This window comes from Abramis brama (genome assembly GCF_963993115.1).
Source record: "Abramis brama genome assembly, chromosome: 10".
NCBI lineage: Eukaryota > Metazoa > Chordata > Actinopteri > Cypriniformes > Leuciscidae > Abramis > Abramis brama.
Window position 1 is genome coordinate 11,874,862 of NC_139972.1, and position 25,011 is coordinate 11,899,872.

A 25,011-nucleotide genomic window follows, 5' to 3' on the forward strand; every position below is an offset into this window, starting at 1 on the left:
TTTACATTTTATTTCTCGATATTAATGGTTCAGTCAGATCATTCTGGTAGGAGCAGGAAAGACTGTGGCTGCATTTGGTCTCATATCAACTTAGACTTCGTCCGAATATTCCTGTTATGGTTTGTGATTTTTTTCTACACCTTGTTTGGGGCTGCTGTCTTCTCAGCCCTCGAGAGACCTTCAGAACTGGAGGCACATTGCAAATGGAACAGACAGCTGGCTGAATTTGTTCAGGATCACCAGGTTCCTCTGGAGGACTTGCGTGAGCTCCTGGGACAATATGAAGGGGCCATTGCCGCTGGGATTCAAATGGAACCACGAACACCCCGGTGGGATTTCTCAGGAGCTTTTTACTTTGTGGCAACTGTAGTCAGCACTATTGGTATGTCTGCTCGAGTGAATCATGACTATATATATATATATATATTTATTTATTTATTTTTTGCTTTCTTTCTTAAAGGGTTAGTTCACCCAGAAATGAGAATTCTGTCATCATTTACTTCCCCTCATGTCTTATACCAAACCCGTATGAAATCTGAGCAATTTCTGTCCCTCGATAGACAGCTATGCAAGTGAAAATTTATTTGATGCTTCAAAAAGTTCATAAAGAGATTGTAAAACTAATCCATATGATTTGAGTGGTTTATTCCAAATTATCTGAAGAGACACGATATTGAATTTAGGCTTTTATTGACATATAAACACTGAATTTTCCATCATAGAATGTCCTGTTTGTTAGTTTGGATGATTCGGTTAAATAATTCATCCTTAAATCATTTCAGTGAACTACCAACCAGCCAACTAGCTACTTTCAAGTTGAGCAGAACACTTGAAAAACTGAAGTACGTTTAATCTTAATTTTAATGAGTTAAACCCGGACAAAGATCACTGACATACCAGCCCACTGCATGCCATGCTAATACTCTTTAATATTCACACTTGCTCAGACTGGAGACAAAACCAGGGGTGCTTTCACACAAAATGATCAGAACTGTCAACAAGTCTTGTATTAAAACACCCTTAGAGATGTAAAAAGCTTGTCACCCCAGCTTAACAAAGTGTTAATTGTGCATCCCCACTAGGCTTTGAGAGAGAGAAACAAATGGAAAACAGCCAAAGCAAATCTACTGTATAAAATTACATACATTAACTTTCCATGTCATCTAATTGAAATTCTAATTACTGGAATTATAAAACATAATAGTACAAGTTGTAATTAAAACATCTGTGTGAATTTGGTATTTAGCCACTAACATAATTATCTTTATTGACATAAAGTCTAACCTGAATAACCTTTTTACTCCACACATCTGTCCCTGTATTTGAAGAAGCTAATATTTCTCCCACTTTACAGACTCCATGTAGTAATTAGCTTTGGAAGAAACAGCATGTTCACACACTTCAAGGTGGAATGGCTGTTTACATGTGATAACCATCTTCAACAATCTAGTTTTATCAGCCTCTGAGCTTATCTTTCAGTGGTGAAATAGCAGGAAAGTCAATTTCCTGATTCAAATCCCCAGGGCTCAGATAATAATAGCTTTGTAATCATGGATTCACGTAAGCAAATCTTAAAATGTCCAATGTCCAATGTAAAGTGTTGTCTGTCAATGACGAAAATCTTGTTTTTGTTGTGGTAGAACTATAATTTCACTTTCTTGTAATTCCACTATGTCAAAATTAATTGTTTATAGGCTATCATTCTGCTTTTTAGATTGAATTCAGGAACAGCATATATCCATTCTACTCTTAGCATTTCTACTCATAGTATCTTTATATGGCAGAAATAAAAGTATGTATACACTTCTGTGTCCATATCAGGTTTTGGGATGGCAGCACCCGCTACCCTCAATGGAAAAATCTTTCTGATCTTCTATGGGCTGATAGGCTGCGCAACCACCATCCTATTCTTCAACCTCTTTCTGGAACGCATGATAACGCTGATTACATTCCTCACACGCAGATGTCGAAAGCAAAAACAAAGGACAAAGCTGAGTAAAAAACACATGGTCCCACATTTAAACACACAACCAGAAAATGGAGACGGTCAGGAGGACTGGAAACCTTCAGTTTACTATGTAACCCTCATTTTGGCAACAGTTACACTTCTGGTGAACTGCGGAGCATCTGCCCTGTACTCAACTATGGAGGATTGGAGCTACCCAGAGTCTATGTACTTCTGCTTTGTGGCTTTCAGCACCATGGGTTTCGGGGACATGGTGAGCGGACAGAAGGCCCATTATGAAGCACGATGGGTCTACCAGATAGCCAACTCTTTAATGATCATCCTTGGTGTGAGCTGCACTTACTCTCTTTTCAGCGTCACCGCCATCATCATCAAGCAGATGTTGAACTGGGTTTTGTCTAAGCTGTTCAGTCTGCATTGCTGTCGGTCTCAGGGCTGCTGCTCCGTCGCTTGTCTGAAAGTCAAAGAACCGGCTGATCAGCAGATCCAGAACACAAGCAACCATCCCGGCATCTGTCAAGTGGTCAAGGCCTCTCACCCTTCCAAGAGCAAGTGTAAGTGTGCCAGCACTGCAGTAGAAACTGTGTGCCAGAGCCTGGACACAGCGAACAGCTGCCCAACCGTTGAACACGAAATCAGAGATTCGGAAAAACTGCCAAAGTAAGATGCAGAGAAGGACGTTTTCAGTGCTGTCAGCAAGAACGGTCACCGTCAGGATATGAGAACACTGTCAAATCAGCAGCAGCAAGAGAAAATGCAAAAAAATACTGGTAATTAAAGTAAAAGGAATGGAGAAATACAGTAAAAACCTGTAAATGTTTTTTCATTACTATGTGAAAATGTGATTTTCATTTAACAGGGTAATGAATTTAATTGTACTTGTAAGTAATGTGTAAATTACCTTTAAATTTAGGGTAAACCTCTATATTTTATATTTTATATGTGTACTTTTACAGTAAAAATATGATTTCACGGTACATGAAAAGACATTCTGAACTAAATAAAATCTCCAAAATTGTGACGGGAATCGTCACATGATTAGTGATTAGTAAAATAGCAATACTTAGGGCACATTTACACGGCAACGATGTACTAAAACGAAGAAGTTTTTCCTTCGCGTTTTTTTGCGTACAGACGACAACGTTGTCTAATTAATCCCGGGTCACTCGGATCTGCGAAAACTATTAAAACCACTATATTCTGCTGCCAGACCAGTAGGTGGCGATGTCACTTTGTAAAGAAACACTGTGCACTTGTAGACCTTATGTAGCCCCGCCCCTTTTAAGTGCTGTTAGTTATGTTCTGTCTTCCGGTTTGTATTTCCACAGCATGAAGGTAAGATCTTACTTATTTATGAATTAACCACTCGTTTTAAAATCTTCCCAGTCTACATCAAACATTGCAATGCTCATGATAAGTAAATCCACTTCACGAGCTAATTACTCTTCGAAAGCGATGCCATAGAAATATACGAAGCTACCGCAAAAACAGAAATTCAAACACAAAATTCTAAAGATGGCTGCACGCTTGAACACGTAATATGCATCCTCGTGATGTCACCGTTTTCTCGAATTTGCAGTTTTGTAGTTTACACAGAGATTATAATGGTATCATTTTCAAAAACTTGCACTTTGAAACCCATTTTCAAAAGTTTGCGTTTTCATGCCGCCAAAATGCTGTTGTTGTGTAAATGAACGACCAAATTACATAAAAAGTTTTCTGTTTTTAGTTGAAAATGGTGTCTTGTAAACGGCCCCTAGAACTTTACAGTATAAGGTTCTGCTAGTTAACATTAGTTAACTACATGCATTTGTTAACATGAAATGACAATGAACTTGTAAAGCATTTATCTCAGTTAATGTTAATTTTAACATTTACTAATAGCTACATTATTAAAATAAAAAGTCAACATTGTTTAATGAACCTGAGTTAACATAAACTTATTTGTGGATTGAATATAATTATGTCCAGTTATTGGATTGCAATTGCAAATAATAAGATTGCATGTAATTTCAGTTCTGTCATGACAACTCTCTGAGTGTTCGACATGGTAATGGATATAACAATGTTGATATGTTTGGTCTAGGCAGAGTTGATCTGCTACACTGCTGCTTGTGTTGGTTATTTCTGCTGCTGCAGAGCAAATATGAGACTTGCTACTGCCAATACACACACCACGACACACTGCTGTGAGCAAGTAAGATGCTGCTGCTGTACAATATGGCATACATGAATTACCTGTAGCAGATCTATACAGGTGGAGCTGGGGAAGGTGGAGGGTTTCTGAAACTGCTGCAAACTGCTACAGTAAATGCTGACCAAGTATTTGAAGGTTGAGCAGCGAGCTCATTGGCTACTGATAAAGCAGGAACCAATCAGCTGTGCCCTACAGAGAATGATGTGATTGCAAGCAGATAGTGTTAAGGACTTATCAGACTGTGCCATCTAGTTTCATGGCAGAATTTTGTATTTTAGAAAAAGTAAATCGATTACAAGTTCACAACAAAACTCCCAGTGCTAAATTAACTCTGCCAGTGTTTATATAATTCGTGTGAATTAAAATGTCAAAATTATAATATAATAAATGAAATTATGACATTTTAAGTCATGATTATGAGATTAAATGAAAAATTATGAGAAAGTAGCCTATGTCATGATTTTAATGGCTATTTGTCATAATTATGGCTTTTTAAGTCATAACTTTTAGACTTTTCATCTCACTACAATTCTTCAACTACAATCAGATACAATGAAAATGTATCTGTCTGTGGGTGGCATTGCATTGGCGATTCATCCTCACACTCATAGCCTGTGACGTGTGGCAAGCCGTTTTTACTTTTATTCATTCTCAAGATATGAGTTATTGATATCAACAATTAAATTTTCACTAGTTAAAGGGCACCTATTATGCCCCTTTTCACAAGATGTAAAATAAGTCTCTGATGTCCTCAGAGTGTGTATGTGAAGTTTTAGCTCAAAACCCAACATATCATTTTTTACAGCATGTTTAAATTGTCACTTTTTGGGGCTCAGAAAAACATGCCATTTTAGTGTGTATCCCTTTAAATGCAAATGAGCTGATGCTGCGATGATAATGATAATATTAAAACAGAAACTCTCAGTAGCGGTGTTCATTTCGACCCGGAGTCGGACAATAATGCCTACAGAGCCAGAGAATATACGCTGTATGGAGGTATACAGGTATACAGGTATAGTTTAGTTTAATTACGGTTATAACACATTTGTCATCTGCTTTTATCCTCTATTAATACAAGCCTGCTGTAGCAGACCCTGTCCGAATGATGGCTGAACATATACTGATGAGTTCAATTAACTTAATTGTATATCACACAAAAGATGAAGTGTTAGTTTTACTCCAGAAGATCTCCGTAAGAGCTGAATAAACACTGTATAAGAAGTGCGCATTAAAGTCTTATTCATAAACTCTCAACTTGTTCTGAGACAGTGCTTATGATTTATGGGGATTTTAAAAAAAGCACTGGGTGGATTTTCATCATTATAGGGTGGTTGTGCACACACACTGCTAACACACCTTTATGTTCAAACACCATGTAAAAGTGAATTTTGCATAATAGGTGCCCTTTAAAATTAGTCTGGCTATCACCAGACCAAGCTCAATCTTTTAAGATTGAACATGAGTCTGGGGAGTCTGCTCTGTATTTTCTACTGCACAAGAGGCGTAATCAACGGGCATATGTTCAAATGACTTTGTAAGCAATTGGATAGTCCTTCAACCAATCAGACCAACGATCCGGGTGACGTACTTTGCAGCAAAACTCAGGGGGGCAGGGTTTCATAAAATATTGAAGCTTCCCCGGGCGCCGCCATTGATTAGCAGACCCCCACCTACTGTTAGCATTCCATTGACTCCCATTCATTTTGGCGTCACTTTGACAGCGAATAACTTTACATCTGCGGCATTTAAAGACTACATTTGTCCATTATTTATTTCTAAAGAAACACGAAAATGTATAAATGGCTCCATTACCTTGTATCTTACATTATGGCCCCGTAGATGCAGTTTTTGTAAAAATAGGCTAACGATTGCGTCATAACCATGCGACTCTCTGTCGCACAGTAGAGAGATTACCGTATGGACAGGAGGAGAAGCTTGAGGGCAATCGGGGGGACGTGGAGGCAAAATGACAAAGTAATTAATCAGAATACTTAGCAAAAGTTTCTCCTGCTCCTAGCTCATGGACACCTCCTACTCACACTCTCCGTCTCTGCAAGTTTCGGAAGGGAATGATTCAGATTTCTCTTGGCACAGCTACTAGAAGACAGACGGGTTGCTCACGTCACATCTACGTCGTCAAGCTCAGTTTGAGTCTGCGCAGTACGCTCAGCCATCAGGAAGTGAGTGCTTCTAATTGACTTCACTTGTCTCCGTTGAATCCAATGGGGTCACTGTGTCCAGTTTATATACTGTCTATGGCAAAACTCCCGGCAGGAAACGTGTCAACAAATGTGTCGGTTTGTAGCATTGATCAGCGGTTTGCAGAAGCAGCGATGGCATCAAGCGATTTTTGCAGGTTGTGCAAAAAAAAAAACATGAAAGTAAGTGGTATTTACACCCACTCCAGCGATTTGTTTGCTAAACTAAAGAAGCCATTGAGCATCGTCGATAGGTTAAAAGGAATTGGATTGGATTAAACCCGCCAATAGCGCGCCAGGTGGATAAGCCAGTTTGTGATTGGTCCCCGCAAATTTGTAAAGGAAGCAGAATAGAAGAATGTACAGGTTTCCAGCCTGAGCTGCAGGGCGAAATCAAATCGTTTCATTACATTTCCATTTGTTATTTCTGATTATTATGTGAAATTTATGCCTGATATCAATAATTAGCAGAGTAATTTCAGATATTTAAAATGGCTTTCTTACTAGTAACAATCACATTCATGATATCAGAAATTAACATTGTCACTAGTGAAAATCGAATTATTGATATCAAAAATTTACATTTTTACTAATAGCAATTTAATTATTGATATTAAGAACAGACATTTGCCGAAGTAACCACGTAATTATTGATATCAAAAAACTATGTTTTTTTGGTGTGTTTTTTTAATAGAATTGAATTTCTGATATGTGAAATTGGAATTTCAATTTGTAAGAAATCAATTCTTGATATCTGTAAGGTGATATGATCACCTTACCTTAGGCTGCCATTCAAATTCATTTGTTGATATCAAGAGTTAACATTTTTACCAGTGGAAAGTAATTCCTGATATCAAAAATTGCCATTGTTAGTAGTAGGCTAGAAATCTAATTCCTGATATCAAGAATTACCATTTTAACTAGTGAAAATGTAATGGTTGATATCACATTCATATCCTGGGAATGAAAAAAAAAAGAAGTCTAAACGGCTTGCCATAGTGATGTGTGCAGTAATAAGATGAGCTTACGCGGAGGGATACAGTGTGAATCAGGCCAGAGCGCAGCGGCAGCGCATTACTACACCTCTATCCCGCGGTGGGTCAGTCACTCGCTCACTCACAGGAACAGGTCCTGCGTTTATACGCCAACATATAAAACACAACCAGCTCTCTGCATTTGATTTTACACACATTTACCGGACGGACATTGCTTAACGATGGTGAGTTCAGCCCGACGTTTATGTCGGTTTTTTCCCTGCTAACGGTTTAGCCACTTTAGCATCCTGTCAGAGTTTGACAGCTAATTATGGTTTTACTAATAATTTCGCTTTGTCTTTACCAATATAAAATGTATTAAGAGTGTTTAAGCTTTACTGAATGTTTAGCTATACTTAAATGTTTTTTATTTTATTTAAACAAACTGCTAATTAGCCAGTTAGCGCTACCCAACAGATGCACATCAACATGTGTGATCTATATTATAAGAAAACCATATACCAATCAATATGATTTAGGCCAAAAGAGATTTTGCAAAGGGATAAATGAATAAATTAGTTCCGTTGCGTTTTAGCGCGTTCCCGCTGCTGCTCTCTCTCGCGCCAGCTGAAGTCTGTCAATCACATGCGCACCAGTTTCTGTATTAGGTTTCTTGCATATTCTTTAACACAAACTTGCTGTTTTTGTCACATTAGACTCTAGCTGTTGCGAATGCATAATGTGAAATGAAATGCACAGCATGCACGGTGTCTGTCCACAGCATTGACAGCTGTTTAGTGTATGTTAGATGCATTACTATTGCGAGTTTAGTATGTAAAGCATCATGCGTGTTGAATTCACGCAGTGCTTCTGCTCACCTCGGTGTGTGTGAACAGTGACTGGCTGCTAATTTTACATGGGCTGAGCTCATTGCCTTAACAGAAGGATAAGTGTGGGCGTGGTGGTGTAAAAATAACCATCAGCAAAAGCATATGCGCTCAAGTTCCTCATTTCTGGAAGAATCTGAATCATAGCTTAGCTTGTTTTGCCTCCATATATTTGCATTGCATGCACGTTCACTAAGTTTGCAAACGTCCTGCGGATACTAGGCTGTTTGGCTGTTGCATTTGCATGGGCCAAAGTTGCAACATGTAGGGTAGCTGTTGCACACTGGTTGGCCAAAAAAACTGCAGTTTAGCATCTTGCAGCCCCAAATGATCATAGCTGTGCAAGGCATAAATATGAATGGAGTGAACAGTGAGGTTGCATATTGCAGCAGGCTGAACTGCAGTGAAGGATCCTGGTTGTCCCCCTCCCCCTTTCCCCCTGCATTGAACCAAATCATAGCTGGTGCAGCAACACGCTGACACTAAATCTGCAGTGCAGACCAATGGCGTACTTAACTAATAAGTGAGCTAAGCATCCGCTTGGGGGCCCCAGGGAATCAGGGGGCCCAAACAAATATCCAGAAGCCTATAAATAATATATCATTATTTATATATATATATATATATATATATATATATATATATATATATATAAAAATTTGTACATTCAGGATGTCATCATTAAAGTTTTAACGTTAGTATTAGGCCTACATCTTCGCAAATTAGGACCATTCCATTGGTACTGCATATGCGTGGATTTCCCTGGGAATTTTTTTAATTGTAGCCACAGGTTGAAAAATTGTTGCCCATTGACATACAAATTTGCTGCTCTGACCCCGCCACAAAAATTCGGCAAATAAACTTGCCGATCTAACCCACCCCCTCACTGGAGAAAATCGCTTTGGGCTAGTTAGCATAAGGAGTTTTAAAGTCGTCATCTGATTTAATTCTACAGGATTTCCGGGAGAAGTGTGTGTGTGTGTGTCGCGTTCTTTAACGAAACGCCTGGAAACAAAGCCTTAAGGTGATGATACACAGGGCAACTTTTTGAGCAATGTTGCCGTCAACGGGTAACCAGATGAAACACAGGGCCCACGACCGATCTAAATTATCCAGATATAAATTTATTGCCCATTTTCAATGGGAAAGTGCCCAAGGAACAATCACTCGGCAAGATTGCCCAGCAACATTGCTCAAAAAGTTGCCCTGTGTATCATCACCTTCAATGACGCCAAATCCCCTAATGGAAGAAGAATGCCATTGTATAATTTACAGCTGTGACAATAACGCTTATCAGGATCAACTAAACATTGGATTTTTTAAAGTATGTGAAGTTTACGGCATATACTCTTTAAAATAGGTGGTCTTTGTCCAATGAAATCTGCTATGGAGTTCAGACCTTCTCCTCGTCAATCTGAAGGTCTGGCTACGCGAGACTAGCTCTGTGTCTGACAGGTGTTTTGGTTAGAAAGCAGGGTTGTCATTCATTAACACTGCCTGCGTGTTGTGTTTGTCCCACGGAAATCCTGTATAATTAAACCAATCAGATGACGACTTTGAAACTCTTAAAGAGTTTATAATTTTCTGTGCCTTCTGCATCAGAATAACTTTGCTAAATATAATATACAGTGCAGTTTTATTTTACATTTAATTACTTTATTCAATTTCTATACCTGAAAACTACTGTTAGATGGTCGCCGTGATTTTGCCAAGACATGTTCCTGGATCAACATTCCTGTAGAAAAACATAATCCTAACTCTATTCCACCACTAAACCTAACCCTACCTATAACCGTTACCTATCCCTAAAATCAAAGGAAAATGACAGGTGAGTAAGAATTGTGAAGAAGCACCTAAGCCTTGAAACTAACTGTAAACCCGCCCTTCAAATCTGATTGGTTGATTGGAATGTTGTTCCAGGATCAACAAGGATGTTGATTTAGGCACATATTCTACTCGGTGAAATCACAACATTCACTGCTGTTACTGTTAGACCTAACTGCAAATCCTGAAGAGTACTGATTATTTCATTTGTTCCTTTGTATTTATTAATGCTATGGCTATTATTTGTTCTTATTTTATTAATGCCTGTTTACTTATCTCTAATAATATTTGAGATTTATATTAGTTAGGCCAGTTGTTTTTGCTTTGGAATCAAAATTGGAATGTAGAATTGAGAAATGTCAGTGGTATCTAAAATTTGGTGTCATAACCTTTCATTTAGATATTTATTTACATATTTATTACTATTTTTTGTGGGGTGCCAGTGAAAATTTTGGCAGGGCAAGCAAAAATTTAAGCCACTGGCCCAATCGGGCCGGTAGAAAAAATATTTGGCATTAAGCATTGTGTTAATTGTTCATTTGTAGGGGTGTGACGAGACGCTTACTCCACGAGACGAGACGAGACACGAGATTGGGTTCACGAGAATGAGACAAGACGAGATTTTTACACAATTTTTAAGAAATCCTCGATGAAATATATGAATGGAAAATAGTCTTTTATTCAACTGAAAATCACAAAATGCAAAACAATTTAGGTGCATTTTGAAATCAACTTGTAATGAATGTTATTTTACTTCTATTTTAATGAATTCTATGCAGTAAAGGACATGCAAACACTGCAAAATGTTTTGCTATAAACTCTACCGTCTGGCTTCTCCCCTGTACGATTTCACATGAGAAATCTAACTCCTTTCCACAAATCGAACATAAAAAAATAAATAAAACAGTATAAATAAAATAAATATATAAATAACAGAAATAACACTTTAAATGCAAACAGTAAGTGTATCCATAATCAAAGTACTGCTCTCTCAAAACTACAAGTTCAAACAGAAACAATTTTTTTCTTCAAGCATGAAAAAGAGATAAATTAACTACACAGAACAGACTAAGATTATGGTCATGTTCTTTTTCAAGAATATAAGCATGTCGACGATTTCTGGCAGCAGTTGAGACCTTTGGGCAGGGCTGCACGATATGAGGAAAAGCTGCGATGTGCGATAACATTGTTTAATATTGCGATGTCGATATGACTTGTGATATGTGAATGTTAGCTATACTGTTCCCATGTCTTAGTGCTTTAATAGGTTCTTTGTGTGATAGGTCAAATGTTTATTACCTGCCTGGTTCAGATTACACGATTTTAGTGCGATTTTGGCACGATCCGTTTAGTGGAGATTCGTAAAGGACAGCGGGCGTCGGGACGCAAGATTCGATCGTTTCATTTCGTATAGCCTAGTGTGTCATAGTGGGCGACAACCTACGCGTCTGCGACGCTTCAGGACATCACGACAGAAAGACTAGCATGTTTAATTTTTTAACGGTCCTCCACGACGGGTTGAGTATGTGAGCGAGAGTGAGTGTGCGCGAGTGAGTGAGAGTGTGAGCAACAGTGTGCGTGTGTGTGTGTGCGCGCGAGTGAGCACGCGCGAGTGAGTGAGTGAGCGAGGGACGTGTGCGCGGAGTGTGTGTGTGCGGAGGAGTCGCCGAAATCCCAGATTTTCCACCACAGAAAATGGCCTCATATCAGCTGCAATGAAAACGCAGATGTCTCTCGTTATTGCCGTGGCTCTTGCACTTGACGGTGGAAGAGATGCAAAGGCATTTAGAGTTGTTTGCCCTTTTAATGTTTTCATCACAGGTGCAGCTAGTTTTAGTAGAGAGCTGTGGTGGTTCTGTGTGTGTTTTTGCATAGTGCTCGTGTTAGCCGCGGTGTACGGCATTGTTTTGTTACAATGTTTACATATTGTGTTCGTCTTGTCTGTCACTCTTTCGCCGTTTATTATTTCCGCAGGAAAACCAAAATGTTGCCACACAAATGATTTAAAAGTGGCAGGGGCATCTTCAATACTAATTTCTCCATCACGCTGACATCACAACAACTCACGAGACAAATTTTCACCTCGACGAGAAATCTCGTCGCGTTTTAATCTCGTCACACCCCTATTCATTTGTGAATTCGTTTTTCATTATTCTGTTTCACATTGAGAAAATACAACATTTACAGATTACATTACATTAAGATTTGGCATAGGTTTAATTTACAATTGTAGAAAAATGGTTGAGTGTTGTGAGAAAGAGGAGAGCAAAATAAGGGTTACAAAGGTAAAATAACTTGTGCGTAGTTGGTGTGTTGCCTGGAATTGCTTAGGGCCCCAAAATAAGTCCACCCCTTGTACACACACACACACGCTCTTGCTCATCAAATTGGAAAGCAACTCGGAGAGGACTCTTGTTGCATGACAAACATTTGTCCCATCATGCTCCACTTAATCCACAGTAATTGCTGCAGTCATTGAAATGCGGTAACAGGCCTGAGAAGCGTTGCGCAGAATATGTTAGCCGGCAGCAACAGAGACGGCAGCCCACCTGCATCCAAACTAGGCATTTAACCAATCGTGTAGCTGGTCCTGGAGGACATGTCCACCTGAGGTCTGAGACGGGCTGCATGTTTAACATGTCAACCTTTCTCGCTCGTTGTGAACTAACCTATGCCACTCCCTCACCACACAGCAACTTTTCTCTCATCATTTCATTATTTACTCACCCCACCCTAGTGTCGTTCCAATGCAGTATTCCCTTCGTTCCTTTTCGGACCGCAAAAGGAGAGATTTAAAAATCTCGCGCTCATTCATATAGTGGCAATGCCACCAGCATCAAGCTTTTAAAAAAGATGCAGAAGTATCACAGAATGATCCCATGCAAGACATTTCATATATTCCAAGTGTACTTGGGTGTATTCGATAGGGTTTGGTGAAAAACAAACCAAAATGTTATGTTATTTAATGAAAGACTCGCAGTTCACCCTCACTCGCCTAGAAAAAGCACACAATTTGTGAGAAATCAAGATTGATAAACACAGAAATTAAAACATGCTCATCATTGAAGAGGTGTGTTAAAGTCATTTTATTTTTTATTTTTTATAAATGCTTAATAGATCCAGGACATAACCCCTATGCCTATTTGAGAACTATAAAGCACCATTTCCACTAACAATTTGACAACGGCATGTTGAGCTTTGCATAGGAAGCTCATACTCATCGTGTTCAGAAAAGTCTAGTTCCTCTTCCCCTTTTACAGTACAAAATTTGATTAGAGCTTGTGTGCGCCTGTTATTGGGTTAACCATTTATATCAGCTGTTTTCTCATCTCACAAATGGTAAGCCAAATGTATTAAAGCTAAAGTCAATGCCTCATATGTGGATGAGTCAGACCCGTGTCCGCTGTATTCTCATAGATCATTTTACACCCTGTCCATTTTAAGCTCCAAGCTTTATGAATCACCCGTCTTTGAATACAAGCCAGCATGTTCCTCTGATGGCACGTCTCACAAAAGTCACAGCTGAATCACGGCGAGTGAAGCACGTGCACAGATGAATCCTCTCGTCTTTAATAATTGAATAATGAACTCCGTGTCAGAGAGAAGCGGAATCATTTTAAGTGTGTCGCATTCATGACCCCCTAAGTGGCACTGTCTAATTATAACTTCCGTGGATATTTTTAAAAGAGTATTTTTATGCACGTCCTTCATTATACTCATTTAGTCGGAGGTGTGTGTGCACTGCAAAACTGGAGCTTGTCTTGTAGTGATGTGATACTGAGCTGATTGACTTTCTCTTCCTCTCTTTTCTAATGCAGGCAGATCAGCTGACCGAGGAACAGATTGCTGGTGAGTGAACTCTGACAGTCATCTTCAAAATGGTCACTAAGGCCACTAATGCTGTCTTCATCAGTACGCACAAGATAGCAGAAGACAAGTCACGTGCCTATAGAAGCTTATATTGCAAAAGATTGTGCTGATAAATGGGATTATAAATATAACTCTGACCTGAAGAACATGTTAAGACGGTGTCCCACTAGCCTACTCCAAGCAACTTGATTAAGAATGGAAGAGGGTTGACAGACTAATTCACTGCCCTTGATTATTCTTGAGATTCATTTTCAAGTAATATCAGCTGAACAAACGTCCAGTGCTGATCAGGGAGCCGGGTCGCAAGATGGCTTAAAATGATTTTAAAAAAGACAAAGCAAATATTAAATAAGCTAAACGATATAAATTGGCTAAAAAGATATAAACTGACATTCTGTTTGTTATTTCAATTAATTCCCTTTGCAACGTAATTTTATTATTTCAAACCAGGGTTCCCACGGACTTGGAAAACCTGGATATGTGAGGGAATTTTAAAAGCACAATTTCTAGACCTGAAAAAAGTCATCAGGGATGTGATTTTTCCGGATTAATCCGGAATTCCGGATTTTCCGACCTGAAAATGTGACCTACGTGAATCATGCAGATCTGTAAAAAAAAAAAAAAAAAAAATGGGGGGGGGTAATCTCACAGCCGTCACCATGGTAACCCGGGACGGAACCACAATCGCCGCGAATCGCGGCCACACCGGGCGGCACGTCAACATGGTTACAGATGGCAGAGAGATGCAATCTTTCCCCGCCCAGCGAGTGCTTGAAGTGCGTCAGAAACAGAGCGCGCGCGCGATCAGTTGTTGGTAATTTGTTGTGTAGCGTGCGCGACGCCGCATCCATATAGACAGCATAGCTTTTTTTTTGAGGGCGCTTAACACACAGGCTCGTAGAAACGGGCCGGCAGCTCGCGCCAGTTCTAGACGCGGTGAAAGTTTCCTGATTGTGACGGATGGCCGAATTTACGTGACACATTATAAATGAGCATTATAGTCTGCGATAGATACAGTGCCAAAAAGAAGAGAAGAGGATAAAAGGGGATAAAGACAGAGGTAAAGTGATGTAGTGAATGAACAGTTTATCTAATTGCATAGGAGTAAGATACTATAATTTCATGGCAGTTATTTTTACCTTAAACTTATTGTTAGCAGTTGTTCTGAGTTCTCCAGACTGTGTGATTTTGTTACAATCATGTCAGTTTTAAGACGCATTTTTTATTATCACTTTTTTATTAATGTTTTACCCTACAGTTGTGCAGTTTTGGGGGGAATACAGTACAGGCCAAAAGTTTGGAAACATTACTATTTTTAATGTTTTTGAAAGAAGTTTCTTCTGCTCATCAAGCCTGCATTTATTTGATCAAAAATAGATTTTTTTTTTTTTTTTTTTAATATTGTGATATATTATTACAATTTAAAACAATTGGTTTTCAATTTATTATACTTTAAATTATAATTTATTTCTGTGAAGCAAAGCTGAATTTTCAGGATCATTACTCTCATCAGTCTTCAGCATGTGACATCCGGTCTATCACATGATCCTTTAGAAATCATTCTAATATTCTGATTTATTATGAGTGTTGGAAACAGTTCTGCTGCCTAATATATTTGATGAATAAAAGGTTAAAAAGAACTGCATTTATTCAAAATAAAAAAAATATTTTCTAATAATATAAATCTTCTTTACTATCACTTTTTTATCAATTTAACACATCCTTGCTGAATAAAAGTATTGATTTATTTCAAAAAAAGAAAGAAAAAAATTACTGAACCCAAATTACTGACCAGTAGTCTATATTGTTACAAAATATTTCTATATTTTTTTTTAATTCTTATTCTTTTTTATTTTTATTTTATTACTTTTTATTCATCAAAGTATCCTAAAAGTATCACAGGTTATTAAAAAATATTAAGCAGCAGAACTGTTTCCAACTTTGATAATGAATCATCATATTAGAATGATTTCTAAAGGACTGCAGTAATGATCCTGAAAATTCAGCTTTGCATCACAGAAATAAATGATAATTTAAAGTATAGGCTAATAAATGGAAAACCAATTATTTTAAATTGTAATAATATATCACAATATTGCATTTTTTTTGTTATGTTGTTATGTGTCATACTCATGACATAAGTTGGATATTGCACATTAAGCAGTTTAAGTTTGGTGTAAAATTTTTTAAAAATATATATTTTATTTTTTAAATTCAAATAAGTTGTTGTCATGTGTCATAAAAAGTTGGATGTTTTTATCGGTTTGATCGGCGGGGGCGGGGGGGGGGGGGGGGGGGCTCAGTATATTTTCCTGCTTTTTTGTCCTTAGCCAATCACATGCCTGAGTCATGGAAATGACTAAGATCTTAAGTCATGAGAATTTCTGTAATTAATATGTATAATTTTCATAAGTTATAAGTTGTCAAGCTCTGAAATATGTTGGGTATAAATTGCTGAGAAGTTGCTATTTGCGAGGAAAAAAATAAAAACGTCTCCCGAAACAACTGGGAAAATCATGTAAATTTACTAGTCATAAAAGAACATGCAGTTCTTGAAACTTCTGGAATAATTTTATTTAATCATTTTAGTATATTGGTTTGTGTAGTTTTTGTTAATAATAAAAAAGGTTAAAAACAGCAGAAGTACCAGAAATATCCTGTCCTTCGAAGCCACTGGTCTAGTGGGATGCTGACCTTACAGTGGTTGCACAGAATAGACTCTGCACTCCTCTAATGTTCATATGTTTAATAGTGTGTAATTTGCGGCTTTAAAGCTGTAACTGAGGATAAGTGGTAAATTATGTTCTGATTGACCCTTGACCATGCTACTTTCACTCTTTGCAGTATACTGTTGGTAGAATGCAAAATTTTCTTTATGCAAGGAGTGCCAAGATGACCTACTTGCCAAAGTGTGCAAAGAGGGTTAGACTTCAAAAATAAAGCTCCTTTGTCATTGCAGTGTACATGTACTGTACTTACCATGTATGTCATTCAAAACAGAGTTCAAGGAGGCGTTCTCACTCTTCGACAAAGATGGCGATGGCACCATTACCACCAAAGAGTTGGGCACAGTCATGCGCTCATTGGGTCAGAACCCCACTGAGGCTGAGCTCCAGGATATGATCAACGAGGTTGATGCTGATGGTAAGACCAGGAACACTTTTGTAACGTTCCACAGTCCCGCTGTTCTTTCTGTTTGATACGATAAGTGCCTTATGTTAGTCCATTAAAGTTATATGGCTTCTTATGTAGCAGATGCTTTTCATCGACATCAATTTACAATGCAATACCCTCCCAGATCAAGGGTGTCCAATCCTGCTCCTGGAGGGCCACGATCCTGCAGAGTTCAGCTCCAATCCTAATCAAACTCACCTGAACCTGCTAAACAAGGTCTTCTGGATTATTATTATTAGAAACTTCCAGGCCAGTGTGTTGGAGCTAAACTCTGCAGGATGTTGGACCTCCAGGAGCAGGATTGGACACCCCTGTCCTAGATCAAGCAGGTGTTAAGCCCCGTTCACACCGCCAGCGACTTAGTCGCTGCATGTTGCTAGACTCTACTGTGAGTCGCTTGTGGGCATTCGTAGTGCTGTCGCTCTAATGTTATTGGTAGACTGCATGTCTGACCATATCTATAGAAAATTCAATCACAAGTGATATATAAAACTAAGATATCATTCTAAAATAAAATAATTAAAAGTAATATTACACTGATGGAAAGTGTTATTAATATTACCACAGCAGTGTTCAGTGAATTAAATCATTAACTAGATTAACGATCGACCAATCAACAAATTAATCTCACTCATACTGTCATAAATTACCAAAACGTCATTTGAATTTGACAAATAATAAATTTTCTTGTCCCTACTATTTAACTTAATGCAGGGGAAACTGTAAAATGAACTGCAGTGCTAAACTGGCATCATAAAATTACAATACACAAACTATCAATGTATGAATCAAACTCACTGAGACTGTCGACAGGTCACTGTCGCTCGTGTCGCCGGAAGTCGCCAACCCTCCATTGAAATGAATGGGATCGTGTCACTTTGTCGCTGCGTGTCGCTGGCGGTGTGAAACGGGGCTTTAGCTGTTTTTCTCATGAGGGAAGAGTAGCATTGGCGAGGATGGCCCTGTGAGTACAAGGCTGCGTTTAATGTCACTTTCAGACATGCACACAAGTGCTTCCCTAAGTGCTTCCCCTTTGAGGAATTGCCGATGTTCCAAATCGATCGAGGTAGACTGTCATCGATTATGTCGTCTTGCCGTTCTAGCCCTAGTTTAGAAGTTGTCAGGCTTCTAGAACAAGCGCTTCTTTGGAAGATCTCGACATAAGCTTGCCAAAGTTTGCAAAGTTCATGGTATTGAAACTTTGAAAGATATTGAAGAGTATTGCCTGAAGCAGATGCACTGGTGCAAGGATATGAACATACACTTTTTTTTTTTTTTTTCTTGTGGTAAATGGCAACAACATGGTACTGTCTGTCCACAGGCAACGGAACTATAGACTTCCCAGAGTTCCTAACCATGATGGCGAGGAAAATGAAGGACACGGACAGTGAAGAGGAAATCCGAGAAGCTTTCAGAGTCTTTGACAAGGTGAGGAAATGTCACCTTTAACAGCAGCTGCCATGAAGTTGAAACCAAGATTAAGCACTGAACCGATTCATGAATCGTAATCATTAAGAATTTTAATGAATGTACAAGGTAGATACTTTTGAGTACTAGAACATGCCATTTGTTATGCAGCATCAGGCTTAAGCATACAAGGCTTTCTTAAAAACGCCAAGTCGACTAATCATCCAGGAAAACTGTAAGCTGCTGGCGTATGAAGTGTTACGTAAGGACTGTGCAGGTGTGTTTTCCAGACAGTGGGTTAGATTATTCACCATGTGGGCTCAGGCTGCTTCAGGCCGTTGGCATAAGAGCGTGCTTCAAACGGCTTCAGTTGCACTTGGGTTCTCTTGATTGCTTCACCTCTTGCTTTGATCGAAAATAAAGCCGGCTCAAGATCGTGATGTCTGTCAGCCATCGCGATGGACGATAGCATCATCTATCGGCCCAACCCTAATTTGAAAACGGCGTTTTCGCGTTGTAGTGTGGACCGTGAAAACGGAGGTTCTTGAAAACGATGATGCATGTTTAGTCATGTGACGCATATTGTGCCGATAGATGTTCATGTTTATACCGGTATTATGTGCTATTCACTTTCACACAGTTTGGGAAAATATGTTACTTTGCACATTCTTCATATCAGTCTTGCAAAGTTGAATGAAAATGTACTCGGATTTGCTGTTCTGCGACAAAATATGAGAGCAGTTGCGTTTTAGACCAAACATACGGTGACTGAGCGCGACCTGGACGCATCAGTGAATGGTGAGATATTTCGCTAAATAAAATGATCCTGCCAGAAGAATTGCGTGATAACTTTATTATGTCTTCTTCTGCATATCATCTCAGTGAGCTTTTATGAGGGTTTAGGAATGCGCAGTGAGGTGAATTTAGCGTTTTCCGACATTTTTGTGTGGACGAGAAACTTTTGGAAAACTCTTGAAAAAGCTAGTGTGGACAGAAAGCGTTTTGAAATGAAAATACAGTTTTCAAATGTATCTGGATTAATGTAGACGTAGCCTGAGACGCTGGTAACCTACGCGCATGTAAATAATTTAAGCGCATATATATGTGATCCTGGACCACAAAAAACAGTCACATGGGTCAATTTTTCGAAATTGAGATTTATACATCACCTGAAAGCTGAATAAATAAGATTTCCATTGATGTATGGTTTGTTAGGATAGGACAATATTTGGCCGAGATGCAACTATTTGAAAATCTGGAATCTGAGGGTGCAAAAAAAATCTAAACATTGAGAAAATCTCCTTTAAAGTTGTCCATTTATGTTCGCGATTGTGCTGCATTCACTCACAAAAATAAATGTTTTATATATTTACGGTAGGAAATTTACTAAATATCTTCATGGAACATGATCTTTACTTAATATCCTAATGATTTCTGGCATAAAAGAAAAATCAATAATTTTGACCCATACAATGTATTGTTGGCTATTGCTACAAATATACCCGTGCGACTTATGACTGGTTTTGTGATCCAGGGTCACATATATGCACTTTATATGCTAAAGTATGGTTTTTAAATGGTTTTAATATATCATGCAGCCTTAGAAAACATGTAATAATGCGGTTCATGGATTCTCGTCCGTGGAATGCACCACTTACGGTATTTTGCCGGTTACTCTACATGGGTAAGTTGCAACTGAGGGTTTTTTTAAATCGAGTACTCTAATTCAATTGAGGAATCGTGACGGCCCTAACTTATAGTACACCACAAAAGCACCTGATGTGTGATGAGGCATAATATTCTCTTCTCAGGATGGAAACGGCTACATCAGTGCAGCCGAGCTCCGTCACGTCATGACCAATCTGGGCGAGAAGTTGACAGACGAGGAAGTGGACGAGATGATCCGAGAGGCGGATATCGATGGAGACGGTCAAGTCAACTATGAAGGTGAGCAGCTGTGGCGCATGTTCCCATTCAATCAGGAACGTTTTATTGTGTAACCAGAATGACACTTACACAAACTTCATTTATTTAGATGGAGGTTGTTCACTGTTGTGTGAATTCATTTTTTAATTGGCTTTCCAGAGAAAGTGTTTTGTCTTTACACCTGCATTGAACGTTCAACACATAACCTCTAGAATGTGATGGTATGGTGTAATGTAATTCAGTAACAGTACATGGGTGATATCTCTAAAAATAGGAAGGACTTGTACCTGATAAAGTCTCGCATTCCTATTAATATTGCTATTTTGAATGCTTAACCTTAAATATTAAACTTCTAGTGCATTTTTACATTATATATGCACTATAATTTAAAGGTTTAGGGTCAGTTAATTTTTTTTTGAAAGAAATTAATAATTTTATTCAGCAAGAGACAAATCATTTCTAACAAGTTAAATGTCTTTAAAATTCATCAAAGAATCCTGAAAAATGTTTCAGGTATACACTAAAATATTAAGCAGCACATCTGCTTTTAACATTGATAATCATAAATGTTTTTGAGCAGCAAATCAGCATATTATGATTTCTGAAGGATCATGTGACACTGAAGACTGGAGTAATGATGCTGAAAATTCAGCTTTGCATCATAGGAATAAATAACATTTTAAAATATGTTCACATTTAAAACTGTTATTTTAAATTGTAATAATATTTCACAATATTAGTGTTTTTATTGTATTTTTGATCAAATAAATGCAGCCTTGGTGAGCAGAAGAGACTTCTTTCAAAAATATTTTTAAATATATTTATTTAAAAAGGTTTTTTTTTAATATATATATATATATATATATATATATATATATATATATATATATATATATATATATATATATATACTTTTATTTATTTTTTAATCGTGTATATATATTTTTTTAACCAAGTGATTACAGAAACTTGAAAATGAACTTTCAAATAAAAAAGCAACATAGAAAATGTTTGGCCAAAGGTTGCTAAAACCATTCTTTCATAATAGAAAGAAAAATCCAGTCAGTGTCAGGAATCATTAATTACTATTATCTGTCTTTCTGTCTCTTTTCACAGAGTTTGTCCAGATGATGACTGCAAAGTGAAGGATTGTCTTATCCTGTATCTCTCTTTCTCTCTTACATTGCTTGTCCTACTAAGATCACTCTGTCTTTAAAAAGAAAAAAAATCTAAAGTTTACTTCAGAGAGTATTAGAATGTCAAATTCTGTGATCTCTTACCAAAAAAAAAAAAAAAAAAAAACAATTTGTGAAATATACTAGCAGAATTGTCCCAGCAGAAGTGAATGGACCAAGCATAACTGCATGAGCCCTTTTGGAGCAAACGTCTCCAGACCTGACAAAAAATTTGAGGACAGAACGTCTCTTTTAGTCGCACACGAGTTGAAGTCCATGCCTAGAACGGCAGCGTTTAAAATGCAGAGAACATCTCCTTTCATGAGTGTTCTTTCATCGCTCCAAAATAGAGTAAATAAATAATATATATTAAAAAAAAACCTATAATAATGCTAAAACATTGTGGTAATTAGTCCAGGGTCACAGTGCTGCCTTCAATACAAACTGAGCGGAAACTTTTTGCGTGTGACCCCTGTGGTGAAGTCATGCTTTTGTGTATTGCCTTCTCCTTTTAAAGACTCGGAACGGAACGAAAACTGGATGTTTATGAAGACGTATACATATTGTAAAAACCCGACGTCATACTCATACTCTGCGGTTTAATGGCGCCGTACGACTCGAAGAGTGTCTTTATGGGCTGTAAGGAGTGTACTTGGTTGCCAGTGGTTATCGTCAGCTGGTTTAAACCTTTATTTTAATGTGGGTTTCGTCTCTGAAGACTTCAAACTTTGTGGGAGCGTGGAGATGTAAAGTATGTACAGCAGAATGTGACAGAATGACGCAAATAGCATAACTGTAAAAATATAGTTACATAGATAATCATTATGCTTTATAAATGTACCGTTCTGCAATATTAACGTCTGGTAAACTTTGCATTGCATATTGTTATTCTAGTTAGGTCTGTGACTTTTGTTTGATTCATGGTCTTGAAATGTGCCATATTACTCGTAAACCTCAACTTTCTTGCAAGAGATCTTGTAGTCAACTAAGTATGTTATCAATCTATGAATATACACACACATATCTATATATATTTGCACTTTGGTGTAGATTATACATTCAGCCACAGAAGAAGAACCCGCTGCTGCTGCTTTCTCCTACTCTCGTGGGTTTGTCACACCTCTTGTTGTCAAGTGCTCCAAATTTCATTTGCGCTCTGCTTGCGAGACGACGGATAAAGGTGAAACTGTCGAACGAGAGTTATTTTGAGGTGTGGACAGACGATTGAATTGTTAAGACTATGGTTACTATGAAGGGCTTGCTATTGGTCTCATGTTTTTTTTCTTGCCAAAACATATTACTCCTGTGGAAGAGCTTTACATAGCATATCTTACTCTATTCTGGACCGTCTTGAGAGTTTCATGTTGGCTGGGTTAGAAAATGAGCGACAGGACGGGGAATACTCAACATGTGAAATCTGTATGGATAATATGTGAAATATGTATCTGTGTTTTCCAATAAAAAAAATAAATGTATATGTTTATGCATACACTTCTGTGTTTGATGTTCTTGTCATTATGCAACTGCGACTTGATAGGTTTTGTCATTAGCTCCAAGCTAATCCGCTCACTCACCCGAGAGGTCTCAGTCAAATCTGACCTATATTTGGGTTTAACTCTAAGGATTGTGCTGGATGGAGCTGTAAATAATCTGGGGTTAAATAGAGACACATCTCCTTTTCCCGTTTGCATAAGATGTGCGACACCGAGTGACTTGCCTTTTTAATGATGTGCTGCGGCAGTGCTGCCATGTTCATCAGGGCATCTCTAAAGGACCTCATTTGCACTTTGGCTAATTTAAAATATTTAATTGTTAAATACATGAGTTTTAGACAGCTTGCTTCATGAAGTGTGGAACAAGTCTTGCATATCAAAAGCAGTTGAATCTTTATTTTTTTTTAATTTGGGGCCTTGTGCAATATTGGTGTGAATCACTAGATTAGTGGGATTTTTATTTGTATTTAATGAAATTATATTTATTTATTCAGAAGAAGAACCGAGATTCCCACAGCCATGGAAAACCTTGATAGTACTGAGGTAGCTTAATTGTAAAAGTGGGATTACTAGCCCTGAAAAAGTCACGTACTAAAGTAAAATCGTATAACTCAATCCATGGGTATTTTTATAACGAATAGCCTACTATTTAAGCCAAGCTATAAATAGAGTAGTATAGAGTAGATTTTGTGAGCAATATATATATTTATAAAAACCTTATCACAAACAACTGGAAAAGTCATGATGTAAATTCATTGGTTACAATGAGCGGGAACTCATAAATCTTCATAAAGCTACATTTTCTGGAATCCTCGAATTTGATCATGATTGTTTACATAATCATTTTGATTACGTTTTTAATTTTCAGAAACTATGAGTGTGTTGAATAGTGTTGTGGACAATCTTGGGAGTCTAAAAGTTTAGAACCACTGCACTAGATGTGATAGGGAGTGATATATTCAAGCTGGACAGAAGATGGCGCCGTTGTTTTTCCTATTCAATATTTAGCATTTCTCTCCGTGAACAAACATTTACTTGAGAATTTATAAGAGAAATCACATTGAACTAATCTGACAGAATGAAAAAGAAAACTCTTAAATATTCGGAATATGTGTTTCTTCCACCTTAACTCTTAATTTAACATTCAGAACAAGGGTAAAGAATGAAAGAAACCTATCAGATCTGCAATTTTCCTGCCTTTGTCCTCCTGATTGCTAAACTTAGTCACGACATCACTATAATGGCTTATACTTGGGGTTTAATGCTTGTTCAAATCTTTACCATAAGTATTAAACTTTAGGAGTGTGAAAAAAAATAGGCCAGTTAATTGTTACTCGGCCTTTTCACGTGCCGGATATGTTTAATCAGCCTAGATTCATTTACCTCAAGTATAACAGATATGTATAGGTCTATTTCCAGATACGACGCAGCACTGTGTAAGTATGGCATAATTGTTATCTTTAGATACACATTAAATGTATCCTGTATACAGTTGTGAAATCGCATGTGTCTAGCAGATAATACATACTTGAGCAACTTCAGCAAGAAAATTGCAGTTAATGAGAAATGCTAAGCTAGTTCACTATCATTCCGGGGCGTAATGGAAAAATAGCGATGACGACTGTGATGTTAATCTAAAGCACTCCCAATTTGACCTGTGGAAAAAGGTTTATGTGATCCACAGTGTTGAAGCTTACATGTATTTATTGATCCACTGGCAAATGGAGGAGAACATCGTCTGGTTTCTTTCTTTCTCCCTGTATCACACTGTGTGTGTAATATTGATTGTAAACTGAGGAGCGGTTTTGGTAGCCATATGATGCTCATATTTACACTAGTATTAGTACAGTGTCCAACCTCAACCCTTTTCTCACATTTATACTGCATAAGGCTGCTGTACTGTGGTATTGTTCTTATGGA

At 37.8% G+C, this 25,011-nt stretch overlaps 2 protein-coding genes across 4 annotated transcripts; both read left to right on the forward strand.

The window, feature by feature from the left end:
- Window positions 1-24: 24 nt before the first annotated feature.
- On the forward strand, window positions 25-2,630 carry LOC311090324 (potassium channel subfamily K member 13; the record flags this gene model as incomplete). Its single annotated transcript, XM_084125586.1, has 3 exons — window positions 25-46; window positions 167-382; window positions 1,822-2,630. 3 exons carry the CDS (start codon window positions 25-27, stop codon window positions 2,628-2,630), a joined length of 1,047 nt encoding a protein of 348 aa, XP_083981712.1.
- Window positions 2,631-7,370: 4,740 nt separating this feature from the next.
- calm3a (calmodulin 3a (phosphorylase kinase, delta)) lies at window positions 7,371-23,089 on the forward strand (the record flags this gene model as incomplete). Of its 3 annotated transcripts, none has more annotated exons than XM_084126692.1 (6): window positions 7,371-7,580; window positions 13,865-13,895; window positions 16,917-17,060; window positions 18,412-18,518; window positions 20,309-20,444; window positions 21,540-23,089. In XM_084126692.1, the coding sequence occupies 6 exons, from the start codon at window positions 7,578-7,580 to the stop codon at window positions 21,566-21,568; spliced, it is 450 nt and encodes a 149-aa protein (XP_083982818.1). In that variant the 3' UTR covers window positions 21,569-23,089. The 3 variants fall into 3 exon arrangements, with proteins under 3 accessions (XP_083982818.1, XP_083982819.1, XP_083982817.1); XM_084126693.1 differs by having other exon boundaries at window positions 7,417-7,580; window positions 13,865-14,437; window positions 16,264-17,060; XM_084126691.1 differs by lacking the exon at window positions 7,371-7,580 and having other exon boundaries at window positions 13,859-13,895.
- Window positions 23,090-25,011: the final 1,922 nt, after the last annotated feature.